The following is a 16,134-nucleotide window of genomic DNA, read 5'->3' as shown; positions in this document are numbered from 1 at the left end:
ATGTTTGGGAACGCATGTAAGAATTTAAGATTTTAAAATTTAAAAAAAAAATAAATAAAAAATAAATAAAAATAAAAAATAAAAATAAAAAAAAACAAAGAAAAGGCCAGGTATACTTATACATGAAGACATTGTACTCTAAGAAGTCCCTTTCTGTCATTAAATGATACATTCATTAATTCAAAAACTATTGTCTAGTATGTACCAGGTACTGTTCCAGGTATTGAGGATAACAATGACTAAAAAAGACAAAGTTGCTGCTGTCATGAAGCTTACATTAGAAATTATAAATATATAAGTATATAGATATGAATATCCATACATGTGTGTATATGTTTTTTTCCACAAAGAAAAATAAAATAGGTAAGGAGAATAAAGAGTGATGATAGTAGGTAATATTCTTAATAGGATGTCTAGCAAAGGCCTCTGATGAAGTGATATTTTAGCAAAGACCTGAAAGAAATGAGGGATGAATGGAACCATAATATCTGGGGAAGAATGTTCAAGTAGAGGAAACAGCGAGTATGCAGACCCTGAAGAGAAACATATTTGGCTTTCTCAGGCGAGAAATCAGTATGCCCACAGCACATTGAGCAACAGTGAAATGATAGAACAGTGTAGACTTTATGTTGGGCTTTGTAGACCATAGCAAAGACTTTACTCTGAGTGAATTGGAAAGTCATTAGAGGTTTGTGAGCAGAGATGAATACAATTCACCTTACAGTTTAAAAGGACTATTGTAACTGCCGTGTGGAGAATAAATTATAATGGGACAAGGATAGAAGCAGGGAGACCAGTTAGGACCCTCTTCAGTTTCCCGGGAAATAAATGATGGTTCCAACTATTGTAGTAATTATAGAGATGGTGAGTAATGATGGGATTTAGAGACATTTTAATTGTAGTTTAGATATGGCTCTGATAATAATAGAAAAATCAATGATGTCACCAAGGTTTTGGATTAATAACTTAATGAATGGAGTTTCTATTTACTGAGATGGGAATTGCAAAAGAATAAGATATCGTGTAGGTAGGTTAGGAGGATGGGGAATCAAAAGTTTGATTTTGAACATGCTAGATTTGAGTTGCCTGTTGCACGCTCAAGTGCATGTTTAATGATTTATACATTTGTAGATATATACTCTTATCCACCAGCTGTTTGGATGACATATAAACCTAGAGGTGAAGGTAGAGGTTGGGATTGAAGATATGAAATTGGAAGTTTTAGTGTATGGGTAATATGAATGCCGTGACACTAGATAGGGTTACATTGGGAGTACATAACTAATATTTTTCTACAACTTTTTTTAAAAGAAAGAGAATTTCCTATGAAATTCTAAATAAATTTAAGCTTGTATATTTCTTTTCACTAACTGGCTTATTGAGTAGTAAAAGTTCAGTATACTAACTAAGGACATGGACTCTAAAGCATGGCTACCTAGGTCTGAATCCTAGCTGTTTGTTTTCTATCGTTGCGATTTAGGCCAAGATATGTAAACCTCATTTTCTTCATCTGTAAATAAGGATAATAATGATACCTCCCTTTAGGTTGTTGTGAAGTTTAATTAGACTAGTGCCATGACACATAGTAAGCACTGACTGAGAAAGAATTAGCCAGTATCATCATTAAACTTCACCAGCTTTTGCTACATGATATAAAATTATTAACAATTTAATGTTCTGCCAAAGCAGGCTATATTTGGGGAGCAATGGAAAAATTTTCCCCCTGTAATCTTCATTTCTAGACAGATGAAATGAAGACTGAGAATTACTGTTGTTTATAAGCCATTCCCACTTTTTAATCAGGTTTCAGCATCATATTCTTAGTTACTTATCTTCCTGTTTAGGTCACAGTGCTGTCGATATCACCAAGGTGGCTAGAAGACACCGTATGTCTCCTTTTCCTCTAACGTCTATGGACAAAGCCTTTATCACAGTCCTGGAGATGACTCCGGTGCTTGGGACAGAAATCATCAACTACCGAGGTACTGTATATTTGCCCATTGCCTTTTATTTTCATTCTTTTCCAAACAAGATTACTCTAACACTAATACATAATTTTCCTGAAAAAGAAATGGTATTAACCATTTATCACAGTTATTACCATCTTTCTTTTCACTTCTTATTTCTACTCAACTCTAAGATCAATCTAGCAGTATACAGAGTAAAATACTCATAAATCTTCCTTTACATTAAAAAAAAAGGAAAAATTCAACTGTGTTTCTCCTATTCATCAAAATATCAATATTCTCAAGAGAAGGCTGTCAGCACTGAATGAGGAGAATAGTTGACTGTGGTCTGCCTTATGTCCTATCTGATAGAAGTGAGAGATAATTAATGTGTCTGGTAATTATTTTCATTTGTGAAAATCATGTTTTTAAGTGTAAATACTACATTGATTAATTTATCTGTGGATCACTGAGCAGCCAGTCTGATCTCAGTTTTTCTGCTTCATCTATCCTCTCATTTTCTGCTCTTAGTTTTGTAGCGCATTGAGACCAGCTTTTGGAAAGATAATGGAAAGGTAGTATTCCCCAGTGTTTCCAGTTTTTAACCAGCTACTTCCCCTTCTAAAAATCCAGTTCAGGTGCAGTCTGAATAAAATGTAGTTTCTAAATTGTTTTTGTTGTGCAAATAAAAACAGTGCAGAAGTACTGATTTTACAAATAAATGACTTTATTCATAGATCGTAAAATAGTCAAATTTCAGAGAACATCTATACAAGCACTCTAATTTTTCTACAAGAAAACTCAAAACAGCAGAAAAGGAATGGAATTGAGACTCAAGACTTAACATTCTTGGGAATTCCCTGGCAGTTCAGTGGCTAGTACTCAGCACTTTCACTCGGGTGACCCAGCTTCAGTGCCTGTCAGGCAGCTAAGATCTTGCAAGTTGTGTGGCACAGCCAAAAGAGAAAAAAGAAAAAACTCAACGTTCTTCTCTTTCTACATGATAATGCTCTTCTGCCAATATTAAAATATAGAAAGTAATAGTAGATAAAGTTATGTTAAAAGGCCTAAAGCTAGTGAAATATTAAATGCCAAATGCTAGCTCTTTGGTCTCTGGCCCTACTTAGGCAAAAATTGCTTTAATTTACACCTGTCCTACTTCTTTAACTTACATCCTCTTAGACATGTATGTCGTTAGGTTTAAACCTATTCTTTTGTTTCTGTTCTATTCCTTATTAAAGGAAATAAAGATAGTAAAACTAAAATGGGGAATTAGAAATTAACTGTATGATTTCAGAAATCAATTTTAATGAAATGGTTTCCTTCTGTTATTATATGCAGATACTTAGATATTTTTATATCAGTCAGTACTAAGACATCTTCAGAAAATATGAAAGAAAAATTAAGTTGGAAAAAATTTAACCGTGCTTTACATTGTATAAAAATAAGTTAACCATACCTGGCCTCTTGTAATATCAGGGTAGTTTCTCTTATCATCAGTCCTTAAAAGAATCTCACTGTGATGCCAGGTCACATTTAGACAGAATTCCAGGACTTTTAAGGAAAAGAAACAGAACTGGAAATGGCTGTTTCTGTTTCTCCTCTAGGGAAAAAAAATACTGTCAGATGGATTCTCTCTTCCTGTCATATGTTTGTTTCTCCTTCATTTGTTCATCAAATCAGTTGTCGCTCATAAGTAAGCAAACTCTTCATGCGTGGTTAACTCCTGTCAAGTGTTTCCACCCATGATGATGAGAAATAATAGTTAGGCTTGCATTCAACCTTTGAGCTGGATCACACTTGGTTTTTAATGCAAAAGAGCATTATAATTAATCCTCCTAGGCACTTTAGTTAGGTGTATAGAAAACAATACCATATATAGAAATATAATTTATTCAACAAGTATCTATTAAAAATCTGCTAAATACCAGGGCCTGTGTTAAGTCCAGGTATGCAAAGATGAATAAAATAAAACCCCACCCTATGGTTCTCACTGTGTAGTACAGGAGAGACAGATAAACAATGTGGCACTTGTTTCCTGTACTGGTTTTTTCGTAAGCTTGCCTTTCTTTGTCAATTCCTTGAATATGAACTTTCTTTTCAGCTTGTCTCTGGCCCTTTTCAAATCTTACACATTATTTCAGATAACTTCACATATACCAGTTGCTTCTAATACCACCTATTAAGTGATTGCTAAATCTATATCTTTACCCAGACCTTGCCTGAGTTCCAAACTTATACAATAGATGTATACCTGCTGCTACTAAATTTAACATCATTGTTACTAAACTTATTTTCTTTTTTTTTATTTTACTTTGCAATACTATATTGGTTTTGCCATACATCAACATGAATCTGCCATGGGTGTACATAAGTTCTCAATCCTGAACCCCCCTCCCACCTCCCTCCCCATACCATCCCTCTCGGGCATCCCAGTGCACCAGCCCCAAGCATCCTGTATCATGCATTGAACCTAGACTGGCGATTCATTTCTTACATGATATCATACATGTTTCAATGCCATTCTCCCATATCATCCCACCCTCTCCCTCTCCCGCAGTGTCCAAAAGTCTGTTCTATACATTGTGTCTCTTTTGCTGTCTCCCATACAGGATTATCGTTACCATCTTTCTAAATTCCATATATATGTGTTAGTATACTGTATTGGTGTTTTTCTTTCTAGCTTACATCACTCTGTGTAATAGGCTCCAGTTTCATCCACCTCATTAGAACTGATTCAAATGTATTCTTTTTAATGGCTGAGTAATACTCCATTGTGTATATGTACCACAGCTTTCTTATCTGTTCATCCGCTGATGGACATCTAGGTTGCTTCCATGTCCTGGCTATTATAAACAGTGCTGTGATGAACATTGGGGTACACGTGTCTCTTTCAGTTCTGGTTTCCTCGGTGTGTATGCCCAGCAGTGGGATTGCTGGGTCATAAGGCAGTTGTATTTCCAGTTTTTTAAGGAATGTCCACACTGTTCTCCATAGTGGCTGTACTAGTTTGCATTCCCACCAACAGTGTAAGAGGGTTCCCTTTTCTCCACACCCTCTCCAGCATTTATTGCTTGTAGACTTTTGGATCACAGCCATTCTGACTGGTGTGAAATGGTACCTCATTGTGGTTTTGATTTGTGTTTCTCTGATAATGAGTGATATTGAGCATCTTTTCATGTGTTTGTTAGCCATCCGTATGTCTTCTTTGGAGAAATGTCTATCCAAGAAGAAGATAAACTTATTTTCTTTACCGCTACAATACTCATTTCCTCTACATCCTCTTGAATCTACCCTTTATTTGCCATTCCCACTTCCCTAGTTTTAATTTAAGTCTTATCTTCCCGGATTACTGTAACAGCCTTCACTTCCCCAATTAGCATCTTCCCATCCATTTTCCAATTTGATTCCAAAGTAATCTGTTCAAATGGCGAGTTTGATATTAACTAACATTCCTGCATATAGTTCTTCAGTAGTATTCCGCACAACTCCAGATTAAATTTAGAACTCCTTGATATGTCATATAAGGCCCTTTGTAATCTGATTTCTTCCTACTTTTTCAGTTCCTTCTCATCAGAACTTGCTTTCCCCTAAACTTGCCATGCTATTCCTTACCACTTATGCTCTTATCTCTAAGCCATTGTCTCTAGGACAATTTTATCCTATTTCTCTGCTCAGTCACTGTGTACTCTTTTTTTTTTTTTTTTTTGGTCTGACTATATTGAGGCATAATTAGTAAGTTAAAAGTGTATATCTTTAGGGAATATACATAGACATTGTGAAATAATTACCACAGTCAAGCTGATCAATACATTCATCACTTTATAGTTACTGACTGTGTATGAGTGTGTATGGTAAGAATGCTTAAGATTTACTCTTTGAGCAAATTTCAGGTATACAATGCAGCATTATTAACTATAGTCACCATGCTTTATGTTAGATCCCCAGATCTTATTCATCTTATAATTGAAAGTTTGTACCCTTTGGCCGACATCTCCCCAATTTCCCAGTACATGTTTTTTAAGAGTAAACTTTAAGAAGCTCTCCTCCATGAAGGCATTCCTGGTGTCCACTCCTCCGTTTCACCAGCTGAGTTAAGTTTTCTTCCTCCACATCCGCATAGCACTTTGTTCATGTGTTTTATAATAGAAATGACTGGCATATTTGATCATCCTCTGTTATAAATGCTCTAATAAACAACATGGGTATAAAAAGTTGAGTGATCTAAATGTGAATCACTATAAATTGAATTGTGAGTCAGATATGGCCTATAATTCTCTTACTGAAGATAAGAGATTTCTCCCCGGAAAAAGATTAGAAACTCATTCTCACTGCCAGGGATGTTTGCATTTTAATGAACAAACCTTCTTAGTTCATTCTGATTTCAGCTGAATGCACCTCTAACTATCCAATTTCATCTATCAATCACTAAATAGGAAAAGTATGCGGATGGGGACTCCAAATATTTTGCCTCTGCAAATACACTTACACCTACAATTATAGAAGCCTGTAGAGAGATGTGCACATTTCCTAAGAGAGATCCAGAATCAATGAATCTTTGAAGCCATTTGCCTCTGTGAGATCTCTAAAATTACTTATTGTATCCCTGTGAAGGTTCAGCAAGAATCCCAGAAAACTAAGAATAAATCATGTATACAGAAGTGCTTGGAAGTGATGCTCTCAAGGTCATATACATAGGGTAAATCTGTGAAGGAATGTTAACAGTATAATATATGAAATACTTATAATTTTACAAAAAGAAAGTGATTTGGAGATCAAGTAGTCTTTCTTACTTTAAAGGCAAAGAAACTTAGGACCAACGAGGTTAATGATGTTCTTAGAAAATTTGCTATGATTAAAAACAGCTAGAACCTAAGATTCTTTACCCCTAGTCCTCTGTTCATTCCATTACAGCAGTTCAGTTCAGTTCAGTTCACTCAGTCATGTCCAACTCTTTGCGAGCCCATGGACTGCAGCTTGCCAAGCCTCCCTGTCTATCACCAACTCCCAGAGTTTACTCAAACTCATGTCCATTGAGTCGATGATGCCACCCAACCATCTCATCCTCTGTTGTCCCCTTCTCCTCCTGCCTTCAATCTTTCCCAGCATCAGGTTCTTTTCAAATGAGTCAGTTCTTAGCATCAGATGGCCAAAGTATTGGAGTTTCAGCTTCAACATCAGTCCTTCAGGGAATATTCAGGACTGATTTCCTTTAGGATGGGCTGGTTGTATCTCCTTGCAGTCCAAGGGACTCTCAAGAGTCTTCTCCAACACCACACTTCAAAAGCATCAATTCTTTGGTGCTCAGCTCTCTTTATAGTCCAACTCTCACATCCATACATGACTACTGGAAAAACCATAGCCTTGACTTGACAGACCTTTGTTGGCAAAGTAATGTCTCTGCTTTTTAATATGCTGTCTAGGTTGGTCATAACTTTTCTTCCAAGGAGTTAAGCGTCTTATAATTTTTAATTACAGCAGAGTATGTCTCAAATCAGTATGAAAATTATCCTTCTAAAATAAGAACCTAGAAGTGCATATATATGCAAAGTTTACTGTTTATTTTAATGTATTTTGACTACAGGTGAATTTTCTTCTGTCTCTGAGCTGTCCTTTATTATATCTACCATTTTTAACTCCTATCTGCAAGCAAGACCTTTAAGAAACAAGTGCTCTACTAATTAAACATACCTTCCTTTGGTTTCTTGTAAGAGAAATACCAATGGAGATAATATTTGTCACACTACCATTTATGATTCATCTTTGCTTATAAAATACATGATGTGAATACATTATAAATTCATACTTGGTGCAGTACTAGCTGCTGTAAAGCAGATTAAAATATTCTAGAATTCCCTGTTATCCCCAATGTCTTTCAGTTAACAGTGAAAAAAACTAAGGTTTGAATAAAAAGGCTTCTGCTTTCTTAGGAGCATTATTTTACAAGCTCTAGGGTTTTTCTTTTTAAGACTTTATAACCAAAGACTTTGGCATTTCTGACCTGAGTTCTTTGTATTTCCACAAAAGACTTAAGCAGTTCTAGAGATGGAATCTTTAAGTTTTACTGAAATCAGTTTAAGGCAGTGAAGTATCATTCCTAGAATAGTGACCACAACAGATGTACTTCTCCCTGTTTCTGACCTAAAATGAGATATATTTATAATACTTTTTAAAAGAGAAAAATATGTATGTGAAAATATATAATAATATTCATAGAAGAAGGTATGAAATAGGAAGATTAGTCTACCTGTTTGTGACATAGGGATGATTTAGCCAGCGTTATAGGTTTGATTTTTTTTCTAAGTGAGTTAATTTTACTCAATTGTGTAACTGTAAAAATAACTCCCCCACACACAAGGGGTCTTCCTGAGTGCCTAACCAGTCATATGATTAATACCTAGTCTACTGCTGCCTGCTGCTTTTCTGAAACCACACACCCAACGTTTATTCAACAGTAGTACTTCGGCTCCACCTATGGGCAAAGAGAAGAGATGGTTTACGATCCATGACAGTATTTAAATGTAAGCAAGAGACACCTCCAAGTAATAAAGTATTTTGCAGCACTACTACATACTCTGTAAGTTCCCAAATCGATCATCTGGTGAGACATTGAATGAAATCTAATATTGACTGCTTGGAAGAGCTAGTCATTGCCTGATCTGTGAATCCTCCTGATATATATTGATATACTTGCTGGTGTGTATTTACATTTATCCTTCAGTTCTCTTATATTTGCTGCTAACTGGAAGCCCTTACCATTTTCCAATCAACGGCATATTTCTCGTCAAATCCTTTCCCTTGCCTTAGGCCTTTCGGTATAAAAGAAACTTGGGGTAATACATGTTTTTCTCTTTAAAGAGACTTAAATGCTACTGGTAAGTTAACTTGATATCAACTCCAAAAGCAGAACTAATCTAATAGAGATCTAATTTACCTTAAAGATAGAATTCCTTATATTTAGTATGAGTACAAAATAAAAATTGGCCGATTTTCTGTTATTAGATTTATGCTGATAATCTTAAGCATGAAGCTGTTCTTTCTTTCCAGAGGAAATGTTTAATTTTTCTTTCCAAGATATTTCAAAGATCTATAAAGACCAGATGGTATATGTGTACTTAAAATATGACTTTTCTTGACTCTTCTAATATAATTATATATGTTAAAATGAGAGAAATATTCTTCTTTTAAAAATTTCTTATTCTTGCCCTTTAAAAAATAACATCTTTATTGAAATACAATTCATATACCATATAATTCACCCACAAATTATATAGTTCAAAGGTTTTTAGTTTATTCACAGATATGTATAGCCATCACCACGTCAGTTTTAGAACATATTATTGCTTCAAAAAGAATCTCTACCGTCTTTAGCTATCATCCTCCTCCTATCCCCCTAGTCCACTCTCCAGTCTTAAGCAACCACTAAACTACTTCTATCTCTATAGGTTTACCTATTCTGAACATTTCACATAATGGGATTGTATAAAATGTGGTCTTTTATTACTGGTGTTTTCTACCTAGCATAATATTTTCAAAGTTTATCCATGTTGTAACATGTATCCGTATCTCATTCCTTCTTTAAAAATTACTGTAGTAAAAAACAAAATTTATCATCTTAACATCACTAAGTTAATTAAATTAACAGATTATCATTGCAGTTAAGTGGCACTAAGTACCTTCACATTGTTGTGAAACATATCTCCAAAATTTTCTCGTACAGGATATCTGAAACTCTTTACCCGTTAAACAATTCCCTTTTTCCTCTCATCCCAGCCCCTGGTAACCACCATTTTACTTTCTGTTTCTAAGAATTTGACTACTTTAGATATGGTATATAAGTTGAGTCAGCAGTATTTGTCTTTTTATGGCTGGCTTATTTCACTTAGCTTAATGTCCTCAAGGTCTGTCCATGTTGTGCCATGTGATAGTATTTAGATATATACACCACATTTGTTAATCCATTCGTCTGTTGATGGACATTTGGAACACTTCCATTCTTGACTATTATGAATAGCACTACTATGAACATGGATGTGCACATATCTCTTCAAGACCCTGCTTTCAGTTCTTTTGGATATATACTCAGAAGTGAGATTGATGGATTATATGGTACTTCTATTTTTAATTTTCTGAGGAAATTTTTTCTCTTTTCCATACTGGTTGCACTATTCTACAGTCCTACCAAGACTATGTAAGAATTCCAGTTTTTCTACATTCTCATCAGCACTTGATTTTTTGATAGTAACCAATTAATGGGTGTGAGGTGATATCTCATTATAGTTTTGATTTGCATTTTTCTGATAATTAGTGGTGTTGAGCATCTTTTCATATGCATATTAGCAGTTCATACATCATCTTTGGAGAAATATCTATTCAAATCCTTTCCGAGTTTTAAAATTTTTTTACTTTTAGTTAATATGCAATGTTCTGTTGGTCTCAAGTGCACAGCACAGTGATTCTTTATATGTATACATATATATTCAGATATATGTGTGCGTTCCTCTTCAGATTCTTTTCCATTCTAGCTTATTACAAGATATTGAGTATCATTTTCTGAGCTATATAGTAACTCTTTGTTGATTACCTATTTTATATATAGTAGTGTATATATATTAATCCCAAACTCCTAATTTACCTCTCCCCTGACTGGCTATCCTCTTAGGTAATCATATATTTGTTTTCTATGTCTTTGAGTTTATTTCTGTTTTGTAAATAAGTTCATTTGTATCATTTTAGAGCAATATCTTTATAAGTGATGTTATATATCTCAGATATATCTCTTTCTCTGAATGATGCACTTCACTTAAGGTGATAATCTCTAGGTCCATTCATGTTGCAAATGATGCAAATGGCATCATCTCATTCTTTTTTAAGGCTGAGTACTGTTCCACTTTATATATATATATTTATATATATATACATATAGATGTATATATATTTATATATATATACATATAGATGTATATATATATACATATATAAGCTGTTCCACTTTATACACACACACACACACACACACACTATTTCTTTATCCATTTATCTGTGGATGAGCATTTAGATTGCTTCCATGTCTTGACTATGAACATTAGGGTGCATGTCTTTTCAAATTAGTTTTATGTGGATATATGCCCAGGAGTGGAATTGCAGGATTATATGATAACTCTTATTTTAGCTTTTTAAGGAACCTCTGTACTGTTCTCCACAGTGGCTACACCAATTTACATTTCCACCAACAGTGTAGGAGGGTTGCTTTCTCTCCACAATCTTTACAGTATTTATTATTTGTAGATTTTTAATGATGGCCATTCTGACTGGTGTGAGGTGATGCCTCATTGTAGTTTTGCTATTCATTTCTCTAATAATTAGTGATTCTGAGCATCATTTCAAGTGCCTGTTGCCCATTTGTATGTCTTCTTTGAAGAAATGTGTGTTTAGGTCTTCTTCCCACTTTTTAATTGAGTTGTTCAGTTCATATATATTAAAGCTGTATGAGCCGTTTGTTTGTTTTGGAAACTAATCCCTTGTCAGTAGCATTGTTTGCAAACATTTCCTGCCAGTCCATAAGTTGACTTTTTGTTTTGTTTATGATTTACCTTTGCTGTGCAAAAGCCTTTAAATATAATTAGGTCCCATTTGTTTATTTTTCTTTTTATTTCCATTACTCTAGAAGACAGACGCCCTCCCCAATATTGTGGCTTATGACAAAGAGTGTTCTGCCTATGTTTTCCTCTAGGAGTTTTATGATATCCAGTCTTACATTTAGGTCTTTTATCTATTTTGAATTTATTTTTGTATATGTGTGCTAGTCACCCAGTCATGTCTAACTCTTTGTGACCCAATGGTCTCTAATCCTGCAAGCTCCTATGTTCATGGGATTCTTCAGGCAAGAATACTAGAGTGGGTTGCCAGTTCCTTCTCCAATTTTTGTATATGTATATGGTGTTAGAGAATGTTCTAATTTCATTATTTTACATGTGGCTGTCTAGTTTTCCCTACACCACTTATTGAAGAGACTGTCTTTTCTCCATTATATATCCTTGTCTACTGTGTGGTAGATTAATAGACCATAAGTACATGGGTTTGGGGGCTTTCTGTCCTATTCCATTGGTCTATAAGTCTGTTTTTGTGCCAGTACCATACTGTTTTGATTATTGCCAGTTTGTAGTATAGTCTGAAGTAAGGGATTGTGGATTGAACTTTTAGCTTCATTCTTTCTCAGGATTGTTTTGGCTATTCAGAGTCTTTTGTGTTTACATACAAATTTTAAAATTTTTTGTTCTAGTTGTGTGAAAAATGTCATTGGTTAATTTGATAGAGATTGCATTGAATCCATAGATTGCTTGGGTAGTATGATGATTTTAACAATATTGATTCTTCCAGTCCAAGAATACATACATTAATATCTTCCATTTGTTTGTATCATCTTTAATTTCTTTCTTAAGCATCTTACAATTTTCAGAGTATAGGTCTCTTGCCTGCTTAGGTAGGTTTATTCCTTGGTATTTTATGTTGTTGTTGTTCTTTTTGATGTAGTGATAAATGAGATTGTTTCCTTAATTTCTCTTTCTGATCTTGTACTGTTAGCATATAGAAATGCAAAAAAATTCTGTTTGTTAATTTTGTGTCCAGCAGCTATACTGAATGTACTGATGAACTCTAATCATTTTCTAGAAATATCTTTCAGATTTCCTATGTATGACAGTTTTACTTTTTTCCCAGTTTGGATTCCTTCTCTGTCTTTTTTCTGAGTACTATAGCTCGGACTTCCAAAGCTATGTTGAATAAAACTAGCCAGAATGGTCATCTTTGTCTTATTCCTGATTGTAGAGAAAATGCTTTCAACTTTTCACCATTGAATATGATGTTAGCTATGGGATTGTCATTGATGGCCTTTATCATGTTGAGGTATGCTCACTTTATGGAGAGTTTTTATTATAAATGGATGGTGAAATATATCAAAAGCTTTTTTCTGCATCTATTGAGAGGATCATATAGTTTTTATTTTTCAATATCTTACTGTGATGTATCACATTGATATGCAGATAGTGAAAAATCCTTGCATCCCTGGGGTAAATGGTGATCATGGTGTACAATTCCTTTTTTTTTACTATTTATTTATTTATTTTTGGCTGCTCTAGATCTTCGTTGCTTTGCATGGGCTTTCTCTAGTTGCAGCAAGTGGGTGCTCCTCTTCATTGCAATGCTTGGGCTTCTCATTGTGATAGCTTCTTTTGTTGCAGAACACAGGCTCTAGGCACATGGGCTTCAGTATTTGCAGCACGTGGGCTCAGTAGTTGTGGTATAAGGCCTTAGTTGCCCAACAGCATGTGGAATCCTTCCAAACCAGGAAGCCTCCCAAACCTCACTTATAGTTACAGGTTTTATATCTTTAATCCTGTTTGAGTTAAGTTTTGTATATGGTGGAAGATAAGAGTCCAGCTTCATTCTTTCAAATGTAGCTATCCAGTTTTCCCAACATCATTTTTTTAAAACTATCCTTTCCCCACTGAGTGGTCTTGACACCCTTGTCAAAAGTCATTTGACCATATACATGAGTGTTTATTTCTGTGCTCTCTATTCTGTTCCATTTGTATTAGACAGAGCTCTCCAGAGAAACAGAACCAATAGAATATATATAGGAAGAGATTTATTATGAGGAATTGAGTCACATGATTATGGAGGCTAAGAAGTCCCATGATTTGCCATCTGCAAGCTGGAGACCCAGGAAAGTTGGTGTTATAATTCCATTCCATGTCCAAAGGCCTGCAAACCAAGGGAGTTAATGGATAAACCCCATCCATGGGCAACATCCCAAGTCAAAAGGCAGGCAGGAAGCAAAAGGGACCATTTTTTTTCTCCATCTTTTGTTCTACTCAAATGCCCAGTGGATAGAATGATGCCACCCCCACATGGGGAGGGTGATATATTTTATTTATTTCACCAATTCAAATACTAATCTCATCTGGACATATTCTTTTGGAATTGTATATGAATTTTAGGGTGAATTTTTCTATATTTGAAAAAAATGCTGTTTGCATTTTAATGAGATTACATTGAATCTGTAAGTGACTTTAGGTAGCATGGGCTCTAAGAATATTATGTCTTTAAATTCCTGAACAAAGAATGTCTTTCCATTTATTTGTATCTTCTTTATAATTTCTTTCAGCAATGCTTTATGGTTTCCCTTAGTACCTCACTCCTTCTTGTGGCCAAATATTTCATTGTATGTATGGGGTTTTTATCCATTAATCCCCTTGGTTTGCAGGCCTTTGGACTTGGACTGGAATTATAACACTCACTTTCCTGGGTTTTTCTGAATGAACTTTTTGGCTAATCCAATATACATCACTTTTATTTATCCATTCATCAAGGGATGGACTGTTGGATTGTTTCCATCTTTTGGGTATTAATGAATAATGTGCAATTAATATTTGTTTACAAGTTTTTGCCTGGACATATGTTTTCATTGGGCTTCTCTGGTAGCTCAGCTGGTAAAGAATCTGCCTTCAATTGACTCTGGTTCAGTTCCTGGGTCAAGAAGATCCCCTGGAGAAGGGATTGGCTACCCACTCCAGTATTCATGGGGTTTCCTGGTGGCTCATATGGTAAAGAATCCTCCTGCAATGCGGGAGACCTGGGTTTGATCCCTGGGTTGGGAAGATCCCCTGGAGGAGGGCATGGCAACCCACTCCAGTATTCTTACCTGGAGAATCCCCACGGACAGAGGAGCCCAGCAAGCTACAGGCCATGGGGTCGCAAAGAGTTGTACACAACTGAGCAACTAAACACAGCACATGTTTTCATTTCTCTTGGATTTATCCTTCCCTTTTAAGAAGAACAGAATTTAAATAATAGCAAAGATTCCTGGAAGTCTAGGCTGCTAAAAGTTATTTTGAATATAACCTGTATTTATTGTTTTGATTAGACATAAGGGAAAGAAAAAATACAGTTCTGTGTCTTCAGAAACTTAAGAAACCTAATGCACACTTCTCACACTCATCACCCTGAGAACTCTTACACACAACTCTCCAAGTACTTGCTGATATACTACTAACTGAATATACAGAGTTGTATTCAGAGGGGCATCAAGGAGAACCTATATCTTTAATGATGTCTTGAAATAGATGATGGACATTTACTGATAGCAAAAGGAAAATGTCCAGGTTTAGGGAAGTCATTGCTATAATCATGGAGGTAAGCATCCATTATACAAAAAGATTTGCTTAAAGGAGTCTAAATGGGGAATAATGAAAGTAAAAGTTAGCAAGATGTCCTTCTGTATTATATGTATTCTTTGGGTGAAGTTGTTTGTATTAATATTTGATTGATATGACTCTCTTCTCTATTTATCCAACATTTCCCTCCTTAGTCCTAATCATTAATGTACTCATTCATTGACTCAGTCATTCAGCAAACACTTCTGAGTGCCTTTTAAGTACCAAGCACTGTGCTTGGTACTGGGGATACAATGATAGGTGAATTATGCTGTGAAAACAAGGAATTAACAACTTAATGAAGAAGTCAAGACATAATAGCTTCACAAACAACCTAATGTCATGTGGAAAGTGTACCACAACAGATGGATACAAATGTTTGAAAAATATGAAGACTGTGTATAATCCCTCCAAACCATTCTGTGTCTTGTCACTAGGCACTTAAAAAGTTCTATTAAGAAGTGCTATTCCTTAAAAGTTCCATTATCTCTGAAGAGATTTAAATGCTGCTGGGAGGTTAACTTGAAGTCATTATTTTGCTTAAAATCCTTCATTGGATTCCCATTTTCATAAGATTAAGTTTAAATTCCCTTGATCCTGCTTCTGTTGTCGAAAATGCCCCCCACTCTTCTCCTACTTCGTTTGTACTTAAAACTTTAAAACTCAGTGTAGGTATCATCTCATCTAGGAAGATTTTCTTGATGTTCCACAAATTGTTGATTAGGTGGGTTTCTTTCCTATTGTTGTCAATAAGTCATGTCAGACTCTGCAGCCTCATGGACTGTAGCATAACAGGCTCCTCTGTCCTCCACTATCTCCCAGAGTTTGCTCACATTCATGTCTTTTGAGTTGGTAATGCTATCTAACCATCTCATCCTCTGCTGCCCTCTTCTTTTGTCTTTAATCTTTCCCAGCATCAGGGTCTTTCCCAGTGAGTTGACTCTTCACATCAGGTGGCTAAAGTATTGGAGCTT

At 35.2% G+C, this 16,134-nt stretch overlaps 1 protein-coding gene across 4 annotated transcripts in view; it reads left to right on the top strand.

Moving 5' to 3' along the window:
• GPHN (gephyrin) overlaps nt 1–16,134 on the top strand; it is a 551,792-nt gene that overhangs the window by 439,321 nt on the left and 96,337 nt on the right. For all 4 annotated transcript variants that reach the window (XM_018054058.1, XM_018054057.1, XM_018054056.1 and 1 more), the window contains one exon: nt 1,845–1,982. In XM_018054058.1, the coding sequence (XP_017909547.1) occupies nt 1,845–1,982 (138 nt within the window). The remainder of the gene's footprint in view (nt 1–1,844; nt 1,983–16,134) is intronic.

This window comes from Capra hircus, chromosome 10 (assembly GCF_001704415.2).
Source record: "Capra hircus breed San Clemente chromosome 10, ASM170441v1, whole genome shotgun sequence".
Lineage (NCBI taxonomy): Eukaryota > Metazoa > Chordata > Mammalia > Artiodactyla > Bovidae > Capra > Capra hircus.
Note: the sequence above shows the minus strand (reverse complement) of the source record. Positions and strands in the feature narration are given on the sequence as shown.